This window comes from Sarcophilus harrisii, chromosome 1 (genome assembly GCF_902635505.1).
Source record: "Sarcophilus harrisii chromosome 1, mSarHar1.11, whole genome shotgun sequence".
Taxonomy (NCBI): domain Eukaryota; kingdom Metazoa; phylum Chordata; class Mammalia; order Dasyuromorphia; family Dasyuridae; genus Sarcophilus; species Sarcophilus harrisii.
In genome coordinates, this window is record NC_045426.1 from 93,817,856 (window position 1) to 93,840,905 (window position 23,050).

The 23,050-nt window shown below is 37.2% G+C and overlaps 1 protein-coding gene across 3 annotated transcripts; it reads left to right on the plus strand.

Annotated features, from left to right (window-relative positions):
* The first annotated feature begins 3,528 nt into the window (after positions 1–3,528).
* On the plus strand, positions 3,529–22,782 carry RNF20 (ring finger protein 20). 3 transcript variants are annotated; one of them, XM_012543416.3, is made up of 20 exons: positions 3,529–3,636; positions 4,512–4,679; positions 5,481–5,648; positions 5,777–5,924; positions 6,070–6,252; positions 8,096–8,214; positions 10,775–10,921; positions 11,021–11,098; positions 11,267–11,386; positions 13,676–13,855; positions 14,290–14,425; positions 14,921–15,042; positions 15,250–15,638; positions 16,277–16,394; positions 16,575–16,724; positions 19,415–19,627; positions 20,566–20,691; positions 20,852–20,992; positions 21,354–21,455; positions 21,724–22,782. In XM_012543416.3, exons 2-20 carry the CDS (start codon positions 4,551–4,553, stop codon positions 21,898–21,900), a joined length of 2,946 nt encoding a protein of 981 aa, XP_012398870.1. In that variant the 5' UTR covers positions 3,529–3,636; positions 4,512–4,550; the 3' UTR covers positions 21,901–22,782. The 3 variants fall into 3 exon arrangements, with proteins under 3 accessions (XP_012398870.1, XP_012398872.2, XP_012398871.1); XM_012543418.3 differs by lacking the exon at positions 3,529–3,636 and adding an exon at positions 3,678–3,788; XM_012543417.3 differs by lacking the exon at positions 3,529–3,636 and adding an exon at positions 3,797–4,267.
* Positions 22,783–23,050: the final 268 nt, after the last annotated feature.

Here is a 23,050-nt window from a genome sequence, read left to right on the forward strand (position 1 = left end):
TGTTATTTTAAATGGAATTTCTCCAACTCTTCTTTCTGGATTTTGTTGGTAATATACAGAAATACAGGTACCTGATGTGTGATAATTTTATATACTGTGATTTTGCTGAAGTTAACTTTTTGGATTATTTTTTAGTTATTCTCTAGGTTTTTCTAAGTAAACCATCTTATCTGCAAAAATGATATTTTTGTTTGTTACCTTTATTTACAACATTTCAGTCTTAATTCTATAGCTTGCATTTCTAGTATTTTTTGAATAAAATCTTAATGATGGACATCCTTTTTTCACATCTGACATTACTGGATATGCTTAGTTTTAGGTAGCTATGATTTGTTTTGACAAAAGCTCCATTTATTCCTATGTTTTCTACTATTATTAATAGGAATGGGATTTGTGTTTTGTCAAAAGCTTTTTTCTGTACTTATCAGTGTTTTTTTTTTTTTTTTTTTTTTAACATGGTCAATTGTGCTTGTAGTTTTCTTAATATTGAACCATTCCTACATTTCTAGTAAAAATCCAGCTTTCTTCTAGTGTATGATCTTTTGTATTTTATTTAAAAATTTTGCATCAATATTTATTAGGAAAATTGGTTTATAGTTTTATTTTACTTTTCCTAGTTTAAAGAGCAAGATCATATTTATGTGACAGAAAAAATTTGGTAGGATACTTTGCCTAAATTTTTCTTTCTCCCCAATACTTTATCTAGTACTAGAATAGTTCTTTAAAAATTTGGTGGAATTGGCTTTTAAATTGACCTAGTCCTGGATTTTGTTTTTTCTTAGGTAACTCATTTCTTGCTTCTTCAATTTCTTTTTCTAAGACAGGGTTATTTAAGTGTTCTGTTTCCTGTTCTGTTAATTGGGGAAATCTATTTTTATAAATTTCCATCTATTTAAATTAGATTGTCATCTTTATTAACATGTAGTTGGATAAAATAGCATCTTATAACTGCTTTTATTTCTTCCATTGTTGATTGAGAATTCACCTTTTTGATTTTGCATATTGTCAATTTGATTTTCTTCTTGAAAAACTACATTAGCCAGTGGTTTATTAATTAATTCCTAGTTTTATTTATTAGTCCATTTTTCTTAAATTTCAATTTTGTTCATCTCTCCTTTGATTTTTCAAAATTTTTGTTTTGGTGGTGGGGATTGGAGGGCTTTACATTTTTTTCTGTTTTTTAATTGCATGCCTAATTGATCTGATCTCTCTTTAATAGATGTAAGCATTTAAAGACATAATTTTTCCTGCAAGTACTCCTTTGACCTCATTCCTCCATATTTGGATACTTTTTCATTGCTGTCATTGTCTTGAATTGTGAAGGTTTTCCTGGAGGCAGCCTTAGTCTCAGTTGAAATAAATAATTACTCCAAAATCACAGCCAGTGATAAAAATGCAAACATTTATTTCTCCTTCCAAATTAGCCCTGTTAGTTCAGAGACCTATCTCTCTGCTTGAGCTCTTGCAGCTTTGTCCTTGGCTTCTGCCTCTGCTTTCTTCAGCCTCCAGCTCAATCTCCAACTGAGGTGAGTACCCTCCTGTATCTCCCAGAGTGCTCTATTTATGTACTTCTCCGAGAGTGGGATTGTGGGATATCTCCCAGCATGCTCTCTGGCCCTAAGGAAGGTGTGAATTCAGATATCTCTTTCTAGACCCTGAATCTCCCAAACTGTGAACTCCATTGAGTACTTAGATACTTATGAGCTCTCTAGAGGTGTGAACACAAGCATTGTTTCCATCAGTTGTACTTAGTACCTAGTTCAAGTTCTGGCCCAAAATATCTTCTAAAGATCAAATCAACTCCAATGGCTTAACACTTTGTAAAGATTCCAACATTGAATGAAATGCTTTTTTCCCTATGATTTGTTTTTTGACTTGCTCATTCTTTAGGATCAGGTTTACTTTCCAATTAATCTATTTTTCAAAGGCCCTTTACTGAATGCAATTTTTATTCCGTTATCAGAAAAGGATGCATTTAAAAGCATTAAAAGCAGAAATGCTTTTCTGTATTTGTTTTATAAGGTTATTAAGATCTAAAACATGGTCAGTTTTTTCGAGGGTGCTAGCCAGAGTTGAGAAGTAGGCATCTTTCTTTCTGTTCCTATTCAATATTTTCTAAAAGTCTTCCATATCCAACTTTTTCTAAAATTCTGCCTCTCTCTCTCTCTCTCTTTTTTTTGCTGAGGCCATTGGGGTTGTGACTTGCCCAGGGTCACACAGCTAGAAGTGGTAAGTATCTTGAGGCCAGATTTGATGAACTCAGGTCCTCCTGACTTACGGGCTGGTGCTGTATCCTCTGAGCCGCCTACCTCCCCTGCTCATCTCTTTAAAATCTTGTTTATTCCATGATACATTATCTAGGTCTGAGAAGGCTCTGTGGTCTCTAATAGTACTTACTATTTCTTCCTGTAACTATTAGCTTTAAGAATCTGGATGCGATGTTATTTGGTGCATATATTTTCAATACTGATACGGACTGGAACAAGCATCAATTTAGCACCGGCCAGGTGCCTTAAGCATTTTACAAATAGTTTCATTTGAGCCTCACAGCTGTGCTTCCAGGTAGGTGTTGTCATCACCCTCATTTTACCGGTGAGGAGCCTGAGGCAAACACAGGTTAAGCGATCTGCGGAGGTTCCCAGAGTGAGCGAGTGTCTGCGGCCAGATTTGAACTCTGGTGCTCCTAGGAGACTCCAGGCCGGGCCTCCTCTCCCCTGTGCTACTCAGCGCTCTTACTGATGTGTTTTAGAAACCGTAAGTCTCCTTCTTAGGGCTGTCGCCAGCAAGGGGCCCCTCTGGATCTTCGTGACTGTAACTACTCGCCCACTTCTCCAGTCCCCTTAGCCGTGCTTGTGCTGAACAGAGCTACTAGGCAATAGCAAGCCTCGTGCCCTAGTTCTGCTTTTGACAGCCAGTCGCTGGGTGACTCTGGATCAGGAAACCCCGGGTACCAGGGTAAAAGGCTGGAAGGGTGCAGATTTGTATTAGTGGCGGCAGTTTCCTCATCCGGGAGCTGCCTCTCCGTGAAACCTGCGGCCGGCCACTCCTTATCTCCAGCCTGAGCAGGAACCTTCATTACTACGTAAGCTTAGCGAATCAAATCCCTCACGGGACCTCACTTTTAGATCATCCTTTAAAGCCGTTTAAAGAGCTTTTAACTCTAGTTAGAGTTAACTGACTTGTTTTACCTAATCCTCGATCCTCCCCACTACTATTCACCCTCCAGCTCCTGGTCAGTTCATCTTCCTTCAGCTCTACGAATCCTTCACCCGGAGCGTCGCTATGTCCCGTTAGTCTATTGGAGAGTGATGGGATTGGCAACCACATAAACCAATAGATAGCGAGCTTTTAACTGCTCAGGCTCAAGTTCACCAATCAGAGCATAAAGGGGCGGATTCTCTGAACGAGGATTGGTGCTCACGGAGAGGTTAAAGAGAGAAACCAACGTCTTTTCCTTATCGTGGGCGTGTTTGAGGTTAGAAGCCACTTCCGCCCGGTCTAGCTTGGCTACTGAGAGGAAGGAGACATCTTGGTTCTTTCCCTCCTTCCGGGGTTCTGTCCCGCCTCCGGAAGTTTGGCTTTATCCCCGCCCCAGGTCAGGGGTGAGAGGTCGAAGAGTGGCCCGGGGACACTGGGGTAAGTATCTGCTGCCTTAGGTCTCATAGAGTATCCTCTTGGGAGGAGAACTCCCCCCTCCTCTTCTCCGCCCACTTCGTATGAGTCCCTGCCGGAAGGAGCGAGGGACTTCCGGCTCTTGCCTTAATTCCCCCGCGCCAGAGGGATCCTCGGTGGGTGTCACCATGTAACCGGCTTCCTCCGCTTAGGGCCAGGAGCTTAGAGAGCTTCTGGTTTGAACTGAGCACACGTGTCGTTCTCCCCTCCGGGATCGCAGTGTTTTCTCCCGCCCCGGAGCCCGCGCGTGTCCGCGCCTTGGGGCCCCCACGTCCCTCTTCCCAAGCCCCTCCCCGCCGCAGTGTCACCCGCTCCTCTCCGGAGCCCCTCCTCCGCGCTCCCCGAGCGGCTTCCGCCTCCCCGGCGTCCCTGGGTCCCAGCCGGCGCTCCCGGAGCCTTTCCTATGTGCGAGGATGCTCCCTCCCTCCTTGCGAGTCAGACCCGCCCAAGCTCCCCCTCCCCGAGCCCTGTGGGAGCCCCAAGACTGCTCCAGCTCCTAAAGCGCGGCCCGACTCCGGAGGCGCGCACTTCCCCGCCCCCTTTTCCAAGGCCATTCTGAAGCCCGGGTGGCCTTCATGGGACTCAAGCCACAGAGGTCAGTGGTGGCAGACTCGGAAGGTTTTCTTGTGGTCTTTGGGACTTGAGTCCTAACGCACATCTTCCCTCCTTTCCTCCCTTCTCTGCCGCCTTCCTCTCCCCTTCCCTTCCTTCCTCTTTAGCTCCCCTGCTCCTTTCCTTCCTTCTTTCTTCCCTTCTTCTCACCCTTCCTCCCGTCCTTTTCCCCCCACGTTTGAGTTGAGTCCGTAACCTGTGTAACTGTGTGAATTCACTTTTTCCAGGAAGAACCAGAAAAGTTGACAATCATCTGTTCAGTCAAAATGTCAGGAATCGGCAATAAGAGAGCAGCTGGGGAGCCTGGTACTTCTGTACCTCCAGAAAAGAAGGCTGCTGTTGAAGACTCAGGGACCACAGTAGAAACTATTAAACTAGGGGGTGTGTCCTCCACGGTATGTATGTCAGATACACACCTTCTTTTCCAAATTGTTTCTGCTAAGTAAACATTTTTTGCGTACTTCTGATCTGCAAACCTTTGTGTGTCATACTTGGTGAATGCAATCTGGCTTTTGTTCATGGGCTTATTATAAACTTCTAGGAAAAATAAGCTGTTTTCACAAATAACTGCAATAGCTCAATAGGACTTTGGAAGATGGCATTTTTTCAGTGTGGTGGTAGCTGAGGGTTATATGTTTAATGAGAGTTAGTATTGTGACCCTTGAATGAAGAGCAGGTTTCTAATAAATTTGCAGAAAGAAGTTATTCCAGGTAAGGAAAATTTCAAGAATAGTCATAGACCAGAAAATAGTGCATCTAGGTGGCATGTTGGATAGAGGTCTTAGCCTAACTCCCAGAATTGTTCTAAGGATAAAATAATTTCTCTCTCTCCCTCTCTCTTTCTCTCTCTCTCTCTCTCTCTCACACACACACCCACCCACCCACATACACACAGAGTATCCCAAGAGTAATTTGTAATTTTGAAGCCTTGGTATATTTAAATTGCTACTTTCTTTATTCATGCTATAGTCTGTTTGTTTCATTGGTCCATCTTTTTTACTTCTATTCTTCCCCCCACCCCTTTTCTTTTACAGCTTTTCCCTTTGGAAATTTTAAAGAGATTCAGTGCCTGAAATTTTATGTGCAGTTTTATTTTGTAGTAGATATATAAACACAACAAATTGTCCTGGTTGATCTATCATGTAATTTGTTCAGTGATTTTATAATGCACTAATATAATTGATATTCTGTGGCAGGAAGAGTTAGACATCCGCACGCTGCAGACCAAAAATCGTAAACTGGCAGAGATGCTAGACCAGAGACAGACTATTGAAGATGAACTGCGTGAGCATATTGAGAAATTGGAGCGCCGGCAGGCCACTGATGACGCTTCTTTACTTATTGTTAACCGATATTGGAGTCAAGTAGGTTTTTTGTTTGCTTATTTTTTCTTTATCTTTGGTTCCTAATTTGAGAATTGTTACCTTCCTTGGAACTCTTATCTAATTCTAGAATAAAGCTTGTCTTTTCCTATTGTCTCCTTTTTTTCCAGTTTGATGAAAACATCCGCATCATCCTTAAACGCTATGATCTGGAACAGGGCTTAGGAGACTTGCTCACAGAAAGAAAAGCCCTTGTAGTTCCTGAACCAGAACCAGATTCAGATAGCAATCAGGAACGTAAAGATGACCGAGAGAGAGGTGAGTATTTTTGTAGTGACATACCACACTCTGTGTATATATTTGGCAGAAAAGTTTTGCTATGTAGACATCTTATTATTTCAGGAGAAGAGGGTTGTATGCTTTCCAGTTTTGTGATTGCTTTGCTTTTATCTCTTGCCTTGAGGGGAAGGTCTGGAACCAGCTTTCTCCTTCCTTGCTACTTTGGCCAGCAGTACCAGTGAGGAGATGGAATCACAGCTACAGGAGCGTGTGGAGTCTTCTCGGCGAGCTGTGTCTCAGATAGTGACAGTCTATGACAAACTGCAAGAAAAGGTGGATGTACTTTTTCGCAAGCTAAACAGTGGAGGTAAACCAGTTAATGAGTGATACAGGGGAAAATGGAAATGCATTTTGATGCTTGTGTTCATTGTATTTCCACAGGAATTAATACATTTATGTAAAACCTATGTACGTATAAACTCATGCTCAATTCCCTTTGCCCTAATTTTCAATTTGATTTAACAGAGAAAGAACTTGGGAACTGGGGTTACAAATTAAAAAATGAAACCTCCTCAAGGAGTTTATATTCTATTGGAGCCATACTGCCAAGTTTATGACATTGACTTAATCAGTCTTGGAAAAGAATTGTAGATAAGTAATGAGGTGGATCCAGAATTAAATAGAGACATGTTGGTCATATAGTGATAGGTTCCTGGATCTAGAGTGAAGAAGATCTTTAAGTTTAAATCTAGCCTCAGATATTTACTAAGTGGTGACCTTAGATAATTCACTTAAACCTCTGTCTGCCTTAGTTTCCTCTTTTGTAAAATGGGGATAATGATAATAGCACATTCCTTTGAAGATTGTTTTAAGGATAAACTGAGATAATACTTGTAAAGCATTTTGCAAACCTTAAAACACTATGTAAAAGCTAGTAAGAGACTAGGTTGGATTGTATGTGAGAAACAGTATAATTATTTCAATGATCCCAAGCCATAAAACATTATCTTTTTAAATATTGGTATTTTCCTGGTGATAGTGTATTGCTTATGAAACATCACAAACATCACAAATTTTTGCTGAGTTAGACAAAGAAATCAAAGCTATATATAATCATGGAAAAATTCTTTTAACCCTTATTTATTAGAGAAATGTAAATTAAAATAATTCTGAGGTGCCACCTCATAGCCATTAGATTGACTAATGTGACAAAAACAAAAATTATAAATGTTGGAGGGGATGTGAGAAAACTAGTATAGTAATGCATTGTTGGTGGAATTGTGAACTGATTCAACCACTCTGGAGAACAATTTGGAACTGTGCCCAAAGGGCTATAAAATTTGATATCTTTTCAGTAATACCACTACCAGGTCTATATTCCAAAGAGATTTTTTTTTTAAAAAGGGAAAAAAAAAATCTATATGAAAATATAGCATTTCTTTTAGTAGCGGCTAAGAATTGGAAATTGAGGGGATGCCCATCAGTTTGAGAATGGCTGACCAAATTGTGACATATAATTGTGATGGAATATTCTCATGCTATGAGAAATGACAAGTAGGATGATTTCAGAAAAACATGGAAAAATTTACATGAGTTTTTACAAAGTGAAGTAAGCAGAACCAAGGCAACATTATGTGTTGTAATAGCAATATTGTATCATGAAGAACTATGAATGACATTGGTCCATGACAGTACTAGAGCTCATGATGGAAAATGTTATCTGCCTCTAGAAAAAGAATTGATGTAGCCTGAGTATAGATTAATGTATTTTATTTTCTTCTTCCTTTCTCTCATTTTCTTGTACAAAATGACTAATCTGTAAATATTTTACATGATTTTACTTTTATAATGTATATTTTATTGCTTATCATCTTAGGCAGAGGGAAGGAAGGGAGGGATAGAATTTGAAACTCAAAATGTTAGAAAAAAATTATTTAAAATGGTTTTTAAGGTAATTGGGTAAATAATAAAATGCTACCAAAAAAAAAAAGAAAAAAATATATATAGAAATAAGACAGGAATTGTTTATGGATAAGATACTGATGACTGGTAATCTTACTGGCAAAAGAACTAACTACATCAATGGTCCTTTGGTCTTGAATATGTAAACCATAAGTTCTTAATAGCAGTGCATGGATAATAAGATGATGTGACTTTGTCATCACTTAAGTAACCTAATTCAAATACTTCATCTGTTTTTGTTGCCCCAGATGCTTTGGTTGTAGAGGAAGCAGTTCAAGAACTGAACTCCTTCTTGTCCCATGAGAATGGACGGCTTCAAGAATTGGCAGACCTTCTTCAGGAGAAGCATCGTACCATGTCTCAGGAGGTACCTGATCAGAATAGAAAACTATGGTCTCTTCTGTGTTTTGATGTTTTCTACCAGTGGTGCATGTCAGATCTTCCATTGATAATACTGTGTATGACACTGATTATTGTACAACAGGAAGGTTATTGTTAGAAGAGTATATAGATTAATACTTAACCAGGTGTGAAGAATCAAAGCTCCATGGGAACAGAAGGGGAATTCCTATGGTACAGTGGAACGAATTCTGGAGTGGGAATCAAAAAGACCTGCGTTCTAGTTCTACTCCTATTTGAGTGTAATAGCAAATGAAATGCACATGTGTGCATACACTTTATCTTCTTTTCCTCCAGGAGTACTATAATAGCACCTACTAGCTGACATAGGACTTTTAGATTTGCAAAATGATTTATAGTCTTTTATTTGTTCCTCACAGTAAGCTCTGTCAATACTTAGTAGCTGCAGTATGAGCAAGTCATTTAAATTTAAATTCTGTCCCTGTGGCCCTGGACTCTGCTAGGCAGCCTTTAACTTTCTCTTGCCTTGAACTGAGTCACCTTGCCAGTTTCTGGCCATCTGCAGACTGTGCTACCAGACCTACTCAGCTTCTATTCATTCCATAAGAGGTATCTTGCTTGCTTGTATTTGTATTCTCAGCAATTGGCATAGTTCCTGGCATAGACTAAATGCTTAATAAATGCTTTTTCTTCATGCATGAACTCTGAAACTTGTATTTCTCATAGGGATAATAATATCTCACTTTACCAGGAGACTTTTGAGGATGAAATGACCATATTGTTTGTGAAAGTCCTTTATAATAGTATACAAATATACTGTTATTATTTTTCTTATTCATTTCTTGTTCAGTCTTGTTCAGCAATTGTAAACTGGAGAATCACATTCAAATACATACACACACACACACACACACACACACACACACACATTTTCTTTTAACAAGGAGACAAATTCTAAGGTAGAAATCCTTTTAATCACCATGAATATCTCTTTTGGTTTTCAGTTTGGTTTATAAAAATTATTAGTTCTGTATGTGATGTGGTAAAGGAAATTGTTGTGCTTTGTTTCTTAGGAAATGCTGGAGTTGTAAAGTAAGTAGGGAAGTGATTAGAGATATTTAAAGATAGATGATTAAAAACAGCACGTGTATTCTATCCATTGTTCATTTCTCGTTCTAAATATGGCAGATATTTTTGTTATTGACTTGATACTTCAGAGAACAAGAATTATCAGCTCATGATTCCCTAAGAATGTCAAACTCGGTCTTTTCCTTTAAACTGGAACAGATTTTATTTTGTTTAAATTTTTGGACATTTGATACTTTGTTTTTTTGGTCAGCTAAGGCAAGCTTTAAAAATAAATTATTAGGGTTTTTTGTTTTTTGGGGGTTTTTTGGTTGCTGAGGCAATTGGGGTTAAGTGACTTGTCCAGGGTCACACAGCTAGAAAGTACTAAGTGTCTGAGTCCAGATTTGAATTCAGGTCCTCTTGACTTGCATCCACTGTGCCACCAAGCTACACCCCTAAATGATTAGTTTTTAAACGTTTACTATTTATGGAACAAGCCACCATTAGTTTTTAAGTATTGAGTTCTCATTAAGCTGATAACACTTGGTATGTTCAGAGAATTCTTCAGAAAATGAGAAATTTGTTTTTTAAAAATGGTCCTGCTCCCAGGGAGCTTATTTTTGTAGAAGATGACACTTGCACAGATGATTCTAATATGTACTATTATAAGATAAATATATTAGAGTTACTAAGTAAATTAAGAGCAAAATTATTATCTCTTATTAGTTTCAGTACCAAAAGAAAGTCCTGTTTGGTGTTTAAAATTATACAGTTTAAGTTTAATGGTTAAAGCATGAACAGTATTCATCTGTTCTTTATATTGAGTCTATGGATATTTGAAAGTTTTATCCTGTGTAGTTGGATATTAAGGGAAAATAATTATTTCTGGGTATCTTTAATTTTTTTTCCTAGAAATAGCTGAGGCAATTGGGGTTAAGTGATTTGCCCAAGGTCACACAGTTAGGAAGTGTTAAGTGTCTGAGGTCAGATTTGAACTTGGGTCCTCCTGACTTCAGGGCTGGTGCCCTATCTACTACACCATCTAGCAGCCTATCTTACTGAATATTGAAGGGAGCTTTCTTGTTATAACCTTTTGTGGAACAGATCCACACAGGAAAATATATCATAATGCCTTTTTTCCCAAATGGTGCTTATCTGGGATAGGACATTTAGTGAGTATTAAACAATGTTTCCCTTATGGTCCAGAGTGCTATTAATCTTGCAAACTTCTAGAGATGTAGCAGTCCAGAGCTCATTAAGAAGATTAAGTGAGATAAAATATATATGCACAGTGCTTTGCAAATCTGAAAGTTCTATAAAATTTTTGTAGTTGTTATTAAGAATATTCTTGTTGCCCTTAGATGAAACTTGCCAACTTTCCTTGCTGTGATATGCTTTAGTGTTATGAGAGATTTAGGATCAAGTTTAGTATGCTATCTATAATTTTCTGTTTATTGTTTTATTTCTGTTTTTCTGAATGTTTTTTCCTGGTACAACAGTTTTCTAAGTTGCAGAGTAAAGTAGAAACTGCAGAGTCACGAGTGTCTGTTTTAGAGACGATGATTGATGATTTGCAATGGGATATTGACAAAATACGCAAGAGGGAGCAGCGCCTTAACCGGCACCTCGCTGAGGTGTTAGAGCGGGTAAGCAATCGCTTTTTGGAAGCTGGAGACAAATCTAATTCTAGAGCTCAGATTAAAATCCTAGGAGATCTTGCTAAAGAACTTTTTTCTTCTTTGTAGGTGAATTCCAAAGGTTATAAGGTGTATGGAGCTGGAAGCAGTCTCTATGGTGGCACGATCACAATTAATGCTCGAAAGGTAAAGAAAATCTCCATATCTGTGTAAGGTTGTGTTTTTTAGGCACTGACTACAGTTTCATTTTGGAAAGTTGAAATTACATTGTATCCAGAAAGCAGAGAGGAAAAGATGCTTGAGGTACAATCTTTTTCTTCTAATTTTGTTTGATCACTTTCCCACACTTTAAAGTTTGAAGAGATGAATGCTGAGCTTGAGGAGAACAAAGAATTGGCTCAGAACCGTCTTTGTGAGCTGGAGAAACTTCGCCAAGACTTGGAAGAAGTGACTGCCCACAATGAGAAGCTTAAGGTATGACAGTAATTCCCCAGAAAGTTTCATAGGCCAGTGATGTGTGTATTTTTGCTAATTCTTTGCTCAGGGTAATTCTTAAGTTTTTCATCCATAAGTCAACACATAATTCATAAAGGACAAATAAAAATTTGTGTTGTTTTGCTTAGATTATCTTTGGTACTACAGTTTAGAAGATATGATCATTTCATTATTCTAGTAAATAATATGCTTCTATCACTGATAAGCACTTGATCCATTTCATTTTTGATGTTCAGGAAATATAAAATATGAGTAAAAATGTTGCTAAATGACAAGTATATTTCCATTTTTACTTATTTTTAAATTTATAAAAGTGTATAAAAGATCTATAATAGAAAGAGTTGCTTCTTTTAGTCAAGTCAGCCATCTTGTGGTACATGAAGAGAATTGTAGATAACTATAATGTTTTCTTTATATGGAATTTGCTTATCAAAGATTGATCAGTGTATTCCCTGCAGGGATGGCCTTAGGGCTTTTTTCCCCTTGTGGTATGTAGTCATCTATATTTAGCTTACAGAAGAAAATGATAAAGTTATCTTTTTGATGAAATTGGATTTTATATATTTACAAGTAAAAAATGACTTTTTCTTGCCTACTTGTATTTTGTTTAGCTTGAGATTTCATTCCAGACTTTGTTTTTCATTACTCTCATTAATAGAGATTTTGCAGTTGTTCTCTTCTTTAGTGATGGAATCAGTAATTATTCTTCCTATACCTTTAAGAATAATGGAGACTCATAATAATGTCTATAGGTTTTTGTAGAAAATAGATGTTTAATTAAGAAGTAGCATTTCTGTTTCATTTTAGACTGAGAAAGACTTTGTTTCAAAATTAGCTACAGAGGTACTTTGAGAAGACCAGTCCCATTATAATTTGAGACCTTTCATGGTTGAATTGTTAAAGAAAAATTAGGGAATGAATCTTTGAAGACAGACTCATTAGGAAAGACAAATCTAGTAGAATAAACTTCTGATGCTCACTTTTGTTAGAATTGGTAGACTTGTTTTTTCTTGATATTTGTAGACTGCTTTATGAATGAACTGTATTTTGATATCTTTTGCTAATGTTTAAAGCATAAAGTACTATGTACAAAACACTGCACTGAACATGTCTTGTGAAATTTTATCTTTGAGATTATTTAATTAAATTTATTAAATATCCTACTTTTTGCTAGTGTTGCAGATAGAAAGATAAAAGCAAAACAGTCGGTTTTTAAGGAGTCTGCATTCTAAGAGGGGAGATAATGTTCACATATGTAGGTATCTGCAAAAGAGGAGATACAAGTATATCTTAGGAGAAAAATATAATAGCCCAGTAGACACTAGGAAAGATCTTGAAGAAGGTAGAGCTTGAGCTGAGTCTTAAAAAAATCCATCATCTATCAGGGGTGGAAATGAGAGAGGAGAATAATTTAGGCATTGAAGAGCCATTGCAGAGATCCAGATCCAGGAGAGGGTATATTGTGAGAGGAACAGCTCTTTTGGCTAGACTATAGATTTTGTGGAGGGAATTATCATATATAATAAGGCTGGAAAATTAAGATGAAGTAATGTTGTAAAAGATGGAGATGTGAAATGTCAAGCAGAAATTTTTTATTTACTTATTTTTTTTGCTGAAGCAATTGGGGTTAAATGGCTTGCCTAGGATCACACAACTAGGAACTGTTAAGTGTCTGAGGCCAGATTTGAACTCAGGTCCTCCTGACTTCAGGGCCGGCCGGTGTTCTATCCACTGTGCCATCTAACTGACCCAAGCAAAAATTTTTAATTGATTCTGGAATTAAGAAGGAAGCTACTGAAGTTTGAATGATAAGAGTGATATTGAACTTCAAGAATTTTAAAAACACTTTGTTTACTTGGTCAAGATTGTAGTAGGGACAGACAGGGAGATCAGTTAGGAAGAGGCTATTACTTGGTAGGGGTATCAGATGGGAAAAGCCTAGATTGTGATGGTTACATGAATGGAGAAGAAGATATGTTTGAGAGATATTGTGATATAATGAGCTTTGTGCAGCTAATTGGATTTGTGGGTTAAGATAGATGAATCAGAGATTACTTGCTTGGCTGACTGGAGAGATGATGGCACTCAACTCAAAGAGGCAAATTTAGAAGAGGGTCCAAATTTAGAAGAGCGATTGGTCCATAGCTCATTATCAGGGCTAGACATGTAGATCTGGGGAGTGAACTGCATCAAAATGATACCATGGCTTCTTATGGCAATTGTATTTCTGACCTTTCTCCTGCTCTTTGCGGGGATGTACCTATATAGGTAGAGTTGCGGAGTGCTGTGGAAGAAGTGGTAAAGGAAACTCCAGAATATCGATGTATGCAATCACAGTTTTCTGTCCTCTATAATGAGAGCCTACAGTTGAAAGCACATTTGGATGAAGCTCGTACTCTGCTTCATGGCACTAGGGGGACTCACCAACGCCAGGTGGAACTCATTGAGGTAATAATGGTTTATTTCTTCTCTACCTTATCAAAGTCTTTCTTTTCCAAAAACTTTTTAAACATTGCCTTCTCTTTATATATAGTTTGATCAGTGATGATTTTTTCATATTTGTTATATTTTACTTATATGTTATGTCTCTCTGATTAGACTTTAGCATCCTCAGTGTTGATCATCTTTTTAATTTCTTTTCTGTTTCTTGTCAGTGTTCAATATAGTGTTTTATACAAAGTGGTTGTTCAATAAATGTTGACAGTCTCTGGAACTTCTCAGGGTGACAATACCTTTTTCCCTGATGTTTTCATCTTTCTTGGGTCATTGGGGAGGAAGTCTGGAAGATAGAATAGAAATTTGATTCATTTTGATCAGTTTGACAGAAGAATGACATGTATCTGTTTCTCAATAGTAATGATTTCTCCCTTTCCTCTGTCTAGCGTGATGAAGTTAGCCTGCACAAGAAGTTAAGGACAGAAGTGATCCAGTTAGAAGATACACTAGCACAGGTCCGTAAGGAGTATGAAATGTTGAGGATAGAATTTGAGCAGACTCTGGCTGCCAATGAGCAAGCAGGTAAGAATCAATCTCTCTCTCTCTCTCTTTCTCTCTCTCTCTCTCTCTCCCTCTCCCTCTCCCTCTCCCTCCTGAAATGGATCTGCTATTAATGACTTGGTTGGGATAAAAATTAACCCAGATTTCCTTTAGTATCAAGTATCATAATTAAATGAAATTCATCATATCTTAATTTGAGATTAATTCAAGTGGATCAGTTTTTTTAAGCTCAGAGAAGTAGTTATAGTAGGTAATATTTTTTCAATTGTAGAATCATAAATTTAGATCAGGAAAAAACCTTTGAGAAGTTCATAGAGGTTAATTCATTTTTCCCTAGGATATGTAAAAAATAAATTGCAGAGCCAGGATCTAAATTGAAGTCCTTTGATTTCAAATCCAGAGATGTTTTCACCTACTGTGCTGCCTTTAATAGGTTTCTGAATCATACTGTTGTTCTTGTTCTTATAAGTTTGCCAATTTCACAACTTCTTGATAAACTTTTGTTTTTGTTTTCAGGTCCCATAAATCGGGAAATGCGTCACCTTATCAGCAGCCTTCAGAATCACAATCATCAACTAAAGGGGGAGGTCTTAAGGTATAAGCGCAAACTAAGAGAGGCCCAGTCTGATTTGAGCAAGGTAACTGGAAGGGGTGAGTGGGGAAAACTGATCTCTGAGCTGAGAGCACCATTTAGCTTGCTCTTTTGCATTATCTACTATGTTTAAACATGTAAGATTTCAGGCATAATAATAATACTCCTTTTGGAAGGAAAAGAGATATAATGTGAGTGGTTCAATGGGCTACTCTTAACTGTCTCCTGCTTTTTCTCCCTTTTGGCCTTCCAGACCCGCCTCCGGAGTGGCAGTGGCCTTCTGCAATCCCAGTCTAGTACTGAAGATCCCAAGGAAGAACCTGTGGATATCAAGCAGGAGCCAGAGGACTCTTCTACCCAGACCTCAGCATCCAAGGCTGCTCAGGAAGAGGCAAGTGAGACTAAGGCCAAAAGAGATGAGGAAGAACGTGAACGGGAAAGGCGTGAAAAGGAAAGAGAACGGGAGAAAGAAAAAGAAAAAGAAAGAGAGCGAGAGAAAGAAAAGGAGCGAGAGCGTGAGAAGCAGAAGCAGAAAGAATCGGAAAAGGACCGAGAATCCAGCAAAGATAAGGAGAAAGGGAAGCACGAAGATGGAAGGAAAAAAGAAGCAGAGCTGATTAAGCAACTGAAGGCTGAACTCAAGTAAGAGCCAACATCAATTTATGGTCCTCATGAAATGACTGTCTGGCATATCAGATATTGTTTACTAATGGTGAAAGCAGTCAGTTAACTAATTAATATGACCACAGACACATTGTCACCACAACTCAGATGTCCTGATTGCTTATTAGGTGGTCTGATTTAGAAGCTAAGCATAGGGAAGAGCCCTATTTCCTTACCTTGCTGTTCAGGGATCTTAATTGTATAATGGTGTTAACTTCCTGGGCTTGATTATAAAATTATGACTGTTCAGTAGATCTCAGCAAGTGTAAATAGTTTCACTAGTTGGACTTTTATTAATCTTGTCATTGAACAAAATGGAACACTTGAAAATTTATTTTGAAACTTTGTGAACTTAGTAAATCTCCCATGTTTTTGTTCTCCTATTACTTCATGTTTTCTTCAAGAGAGCGATATATGTTTTAATAATATAATTCCTCTCCATTCATCAGGTTTCAGGAATTTCCTAGTGTCTAGGGAAAGTCTATATAAACGTTTTACATTGTAGAGAAGCCAAGAGCAGAATAAAATTTTGCTTTAATCTGTAATTACTTTTACCACATGACAGTTCAGTGGTGGGTATCACCTTTGCCAACTTCATGTGTTCCTTTTATCAATAGGAAGGCACAAGAGAGCCAAAAGGAGATGAAACTCTTGCTAGATATGTATCGCTCTGCTCCCAAGGAGCAAAGAGACAAGGTTCAACTAATGGCAGCTGAAAAAAAGGCCAAGGCTGAGGTAACTTCTGTTTGTCTGTTACTCTAGTTAGTCATCATCTTGTTTGTGTAGAGCTTCCTCAAGAAAACCATTGCTAGGCCAATTAGGGAGGGGATTTTATATGCCTAATGATGCTCTATACATGCTGTGGGTGTCTGAAGTCCTTTTGACTTGTCTCATCTGATTGTTTTCTTCTTTAAGTTGGAAGATCTGAGGCAAAGGCTCAAGGACTTAGAGGATAAAGAGAAAAAGGAAAGCAAAAAAATGGCTGATGAAGATGCCCTGCGTAAGATCAAGGCAGTGGAAGAGCAAATAGAATACTTGCAGAAGAAACTGGCTGTGGCAAAGCAGGTGAGACAAGATCTTGACAATGACCTTTTAAGCAAGAAAAGGGGCCTTAACTGAAATAAATATAGGGAAAATTTGCTACTTTAATAACTTGCTTCTGTGCTACATAATTAGTTCTGTTTTGAAGAGGTAAGTTTAATAATGGAATTGCCACTTAGATTAGGGAAGCTTCTACATAGGTACCTATTCCATATATGTGTGGTGTATGGATATGTTTATACATATAACTTTTACTATAACAGATAGCTGTGCTGTTTTTTCATACATACATCCCAGTGATTATATAATTACAGGTAATGAGTGTATATAATATGTATTATTAAAATTAGCCAGCATTTATTGAATACAGATGGACATATTAGGCATTTTGTGTATACTAGGTTAAATAAAAGTGGAGTCATTTCAGTTTTTATAAAATTTGTTTATTAGTACTTTCCCTTTTTTTCAGAAAAATTTACTGTCATGTTAAATTATACTGTATTGATAGACTTCTCCCTCCCTATAGCTTCAGCTGTCATATCTCTGTAGATGTCGTGGAATGGGAGACTTTAGAGTTAGGAGAGCCTGGGATCAGATCCCAATAGCTGTGCAGCTATTGGCAAATTACCTCAATCTCTCTGAATATCAGTTTCTTCCTTCTCAGTAAAATGTGATAAAAATTTTGATATCTACCTCACAAGGTTCTTATGATGATAAAATGTTTTGTATAGCATTTAGCAAACCTTAACAGCTAATCTTTATATGATATGTATTTGAAAGTAATAATAATGACAGCAACGGCAGTGATAATAATTCTTGTTTTTTCTGCTAGGCCTGCTTTTCCAACCCTCTGCTGGCTTTCTACATTTTCAAATTCTACATATTCAAAATTAAATTCATGTTCTTTAACTAAAACTTTCCCCTCCCCCCCAACTTTGAATTTCTGTTAGTGGCATCTTTGTCCCAGTCATCTTTGACTCCTGTCCCCTTTTTTTTTTCACCAATATTCAGTTAACTAAGTCTTTTTGATTCAATTTCTCTGAAGTTTTTTCATGTCTCCTCTTTTTCTCCCCCATTACTGACATCTTATCCAGACCCTCATTACCTTTAACCTTGACTATAACTATCTCTTGATTACTTTCATTTTTTGTTCTATATACTGCTATCAATTTAATTTTCGTAAATTGTAACTTTTTTTTATTTTTTATTTTTTATTTTTATTTAATAGCCTTTTATTTACAGGATATATGCATGGGTAACTTTACAGCATTAACAATTGCCAAACCTCTTGTTCCAATTTTTCACCTCTTACTCCCCCACCCCCTTCCCTAGATGGCAGGATGACCAGTAGATGTTAAATATATTAAAATATAAATTAGATACACAATAAGTATACATGACCAAAACGTTATTTTGCTGTACAAAAAGAATCAGACTCTGAAATATTGTATTGTATTGTAGCTTGTGAAGGAAATCAAAAATGCAGGTGTGCATAAATATAGGGATTGGGAATTCAATGTAATGGTTTTTAGTCATCTCCCAGAATTCTTTTTCTGGGCATAGCTGGTTCAATTCATTACTGCTCCATTGGAAATGATTTGGTTGATCTCGTTGCTGAGGATGGCCTGGTCCATCAGAACTGGTCATCATATAGTATTGTTGTTGAAGTATATAATGATCTCCTGGTCCTGCTCATTTCACTCAGCATCAGTTCGTGTAAGTCTCTCCAGGCCTTTCTGAAATTATCCTGTTGGTCATCGTAAATTGTAACTCTGATCATGTCACTTCTTCTTTCTAAACATATTTAGTTGCTTGCCACTATTTTCCAAGTATAGTCCATTCTCTTTGACCAGATGTTCAGGAGCCTCCAGATACTGGTCCCAACTTCCTTTTTTTAGCTTTTAGCCCTTTTCCAGTGTCCCCTTGTTTTTCTGCTTCTAAACCTTTGCTTATGCTTTTTACTTCATCTAAATTGTTCTCCCCTCAGCCTCATCTCTCCAGTATTATGCTTTAAGATTCGATTCATGTGCTTTTTTTTTCCATGTAAGTTTCTCTCTTTCCCCTAGAGGACAATTTTCATATTCTTTTAGTTGCTCTTTTTCCTTTTGCATTGAGTTCTAGTGCTCTGTGTGTATCTTAACCCTTCCTCAAGGATATTCTTATTTCTTTAAGGACAGAGATTATATTTGTATTTTGTATTTTAAAAATTGTATCTTCCACAAAGTAAATATTAAATAAATCTGTATGGAATAAATACATGTAGATTAATCTGTAACATAGAGGATAAAGGCAATAAGAAAATTTTAAGGCAGTTAGGTGACATAGTGGATAGAGCACCAGCCCTGAAATCAGGAGGACCTGAGTTCAAATTTGGCCTCAGATACTTAACACTTCCAACTATGTGACCCTGCACAAGTCACTTAATCCCAATTGCCTCAGCAAAAAAAAAAAAAAAAAAAAGTTTTAAGATAGCTGGGATAGAGAAAATTTGCAAAAATATTGGAGCATATATAAGATATGAGACTGTATCTTAGGATAATGTATAATAATTCAGATTTGTAAATAAGTATCATTATCTTCTAAGATCTTTGTTTTTTAAGTAAGAGTTTTGTCCTTCCTTTTTAATTGAATATTACGAAGGGCTTAGTTGATTTGTGCCATGTTCTCGGGAGCTGGAAGGTGTGATTCAAAATACAAACTGTTTATTGCTTCAGGAAGAAGATGCTCTACTGTCGGAGATGGATGTCACGGGACAGGCATTTGAAGATATGCAAGAACAGAATATCCGTTTAATGCAGCAGTTAAGAGAAAAAGATGATGCCAATTTCAAGTTGATGTCAGAACGCATCAAGTCAAATCAGATCCATAAATTACTCAAAGAGGAGAAAGAAGAGCTTGCAGACCAGGTTCTGACTCTGAAGACTCAGGTAAGCAGGAAAGATAGACAGGATTCTCATCTCATGTACTTTAGTGTTCTCTCCAGGAATAAGAGCTGTCTCTCTGTGGCAAGCTGCAGATAGAGAGAGCATAATGCTAGGCTATTAGGTAGTATGGGGAGATAAGATCAAATTCACTAAAATAATTCAGTTTCTTTTGTGCCCGTGAGACTATGAAAGGAATGACTAGAAATTTAGAATGATAAAGTATTTAGTAGGGTCCTCAGGAATCTTTTTCTCTTCTAAGTAAGAAAGATACATATTATACCTTACAGAAACAGATTTTTAAAACCCTTTCCATTTTGTAACTCTTAAATACTAATATGTGTTCTTTTAAGAAATAAGAGAATATAAATATGAAACATTGCACATACCATCAGTTGTTTTTGGTGTGGATTGAGCATGTTGATTGTTTTTGCAGCATTACCTTTTCTTTCTTGTATTCACATTTTTACAAGGGATGGCTCCCTGTGTAAGAAGTAGAGAGGGATATATTTGGACTTAAAGGTGATATGAAGCAAATGATACCAGTCAAAACTTTTTAAAAATAGAAATGCATGTGAATGGTTGAATTAATGGCTTGGAAATTAGGATAGTATAGGAAAGAGATAGAATATTAACAATAGTTAGAATTTCATTTTCACTTTTTCCAAATGTGGATTTCAAAGCATTAAAAAACAGCATGTGATACATATTCACTTTGAGATTGATAACTCGCAAAAACAGATTTCACTTGTATAATAGAGAAATAAAATGGGCTTCTGAATGCTTGAGTGGGTCTTTTAATGGTTTAGTTAGGAAAGTCAGGAATAAAACTTGAGATTTCTGCACCTCCTTTTGTGTTCAAAGTTTAAAAACAGTATGATCAAATTTTAAATTTTAAATTTTTTTCTCATTTGTTTGGAAACCCCACTTTTTTTTTTTCGAAGGTGGATGCTCAGCTACAAGTAGTAAGGAAACTGGAAGAAAAGGAACATCTCTTACAGAGCAACATTGGCACAGGAGAGAAGGAGCTGGGTCTTCGGACACAGGCTTTGGAGATGAATAAACGCAAGGTAAGTATTTTTCTAGGTATGAAAGTAATGGTTTATCTTGGGGCAGTTACTATATGTTATATTAATAAAAGAATTCCCTTTTTATTTCCTGTATTGGGTTAAGGTTTTTCAACATTGGAAACAATATAGTGATTTTTTTAAAAAATTCAATTATTTCCAGGCAATGGAAGCAGCCCAGCTTGCAGATGACCTCAAAGCACAGCTAGAGTTGGCACAGAAGAAACTTCATGATTTTCAAGATGAAATTGTGGAGAACAGTGTGACCAAGGAAAAGGATATGTTTAATTTTAAACGGGCCCAGGTACTGGCCTATGTTTTTTCAGCTTTGCTTTTAGATCTTTTCTGAAGAATCAAACCATGATAAAGACAGGGTTAAGGAAAAAATTGATAGCCAAAAATTCAAATTATACTTCCAGTATTTTTTTTCCTCCCTTTCCTACATTTTTCTATTCATAATTGTGTTCAAGGTTGAATTTACTAGGGCTTTCAGATTGGTTAATTGTGAAGCATAGGGGAATGTTATATTTTTGCAGTCATATTTCTCCCCAGGAAGAAAAGTGCTCATGAAAGAATAAAAGAGAATTAAAAATTCTAATTTCTATAGTGATTATTTTGATTTTTCTCTTGGGGAGATGTGTCTAACAGATGTTTTTCTTTTACAGGAAGATATTTCTAGACTTCGAAGGAAGTTAGAGACTACAAAGAAACCAGACAATGTACCTAAATGTGATGAGATCCTCATGGAGGAGATTAAGGATTATAAGGTGAAGTACAACTTCAGTAGTATCCCTAAATTATTTTTAACTCAAATGAATTCAAGGTTTAAAGTGATATCCCCAGGGAGAGAGAGAATTAAACCTAGCCTCTATCCCATCATTAGGATGATTCCTTTTTGAGATGTCAGTAAAACTTAATACGTTGCTATGGTGTGTTATTTGTTTGTTTTTGGAAGATCATTAGTTTCTCCATTTATGAAATGGTGGTGGTGGTAGTGATTTAGCATCTCACTCACTTCACTTCTTTCCTTTTCAGGCTCGACTAACCTGTCCATGTTGCAACATGCGCAAGAAGGATGCTGTGCTTACCAAATGCTTTCATGTCTTCTGCTTTGAGTGTGTGAAGACACGCTATGATACTCGCCAGCGTAAATGTCCGAAGTGTAATGCTGCCTTTGGTGCCAATGACTTCCATCGCATCTATATTGGTTGAAACAGGTTATGAGCAGAGGAACAGAAAGTCAGGATAGATATTTTTTCATGAACCATCAAATTGTTACCTCTTCTCTCCTTGCTGTCACTGGACGGGCCATGTGTTGCCATTCACAGACTCCCGCCCATGTTCTTCTCCAAAATAACTGGGTGACTCCAGTGAGAGAATTGGGTAAATAAAAGGATTAGGTTTGTGGGAAGAAGTTAAAATAAGCAAACAATTGACTATCTTCCCTTCTAGCTTAAATTTCTTTAGGAGCCCACTATGCCATCTTGGCTTGTTGGCCTATTCCTCCCCTCCCTCTAAAAATACCGAGTTGGTATTTTTGCTCTGGATAGTACTGATTTTGTACTGATTGGAGAGCACAGAAAAGGGGAGTCAGCTGGGTTTAGACTGAAGAAAGCTGGAGCTCCTTAGCAGAAGTTGCCTTTGGGCATGATTTGGTTTGTAAACTTGTAGCACAAAAGTGTCCTAGTGGCACTCTTCCTTAGACAACATGTACTGATTCTCTCAAGTATCAGGGACCTTTAAGGGCCATTTACAGACTATCTGGTGGCACCTTTATTTTTACAGAGTTGTTAATTGGTGGAAGATATACTAAGTAAAGTCTTTAATTCCTCCCAGATGGAGTAATTGCAAACATTATAGCCCCTTTCTGACTCTCAGAATGGCTAGAATTAGAAGAGATGAAAGAACAAGGTGATGAACACCTTCTGGGCTGGCATTCTTATGTAGGATGCCAGGAGGACTTGGTGAGCTGTGAAATCCTCTTTGTTCACTTTTCTGGGGTATTGTCAATCTTCATTTTCCAGAGGACTGTTTGTAGTGTTTTCCATCAGACTTTGTACTTGACAAATGCCAATTAAAACATGGGTCAATTTATCTTTGTCTTACAGGTTTTTTCCTTGAGAAGGGTGAAAGCCATTTCAGTACTTACTATCCTACTCCTGGGTTTCCTTTAAACATGAATTATCACCTTAGCACAAGAAACTTGATGAAGATTTTAAAGAACATTGATTTTTATGTATTAATGAAACTCTTCTAGCCATCTCAGTATGAATATAGGCTATTTAAAAGTTATAACTAGAGGTTTTCCTCCCTACGTCATATGGCCTCTCTCCCTCTCATCCTTTAATAGTCCTATACTTCC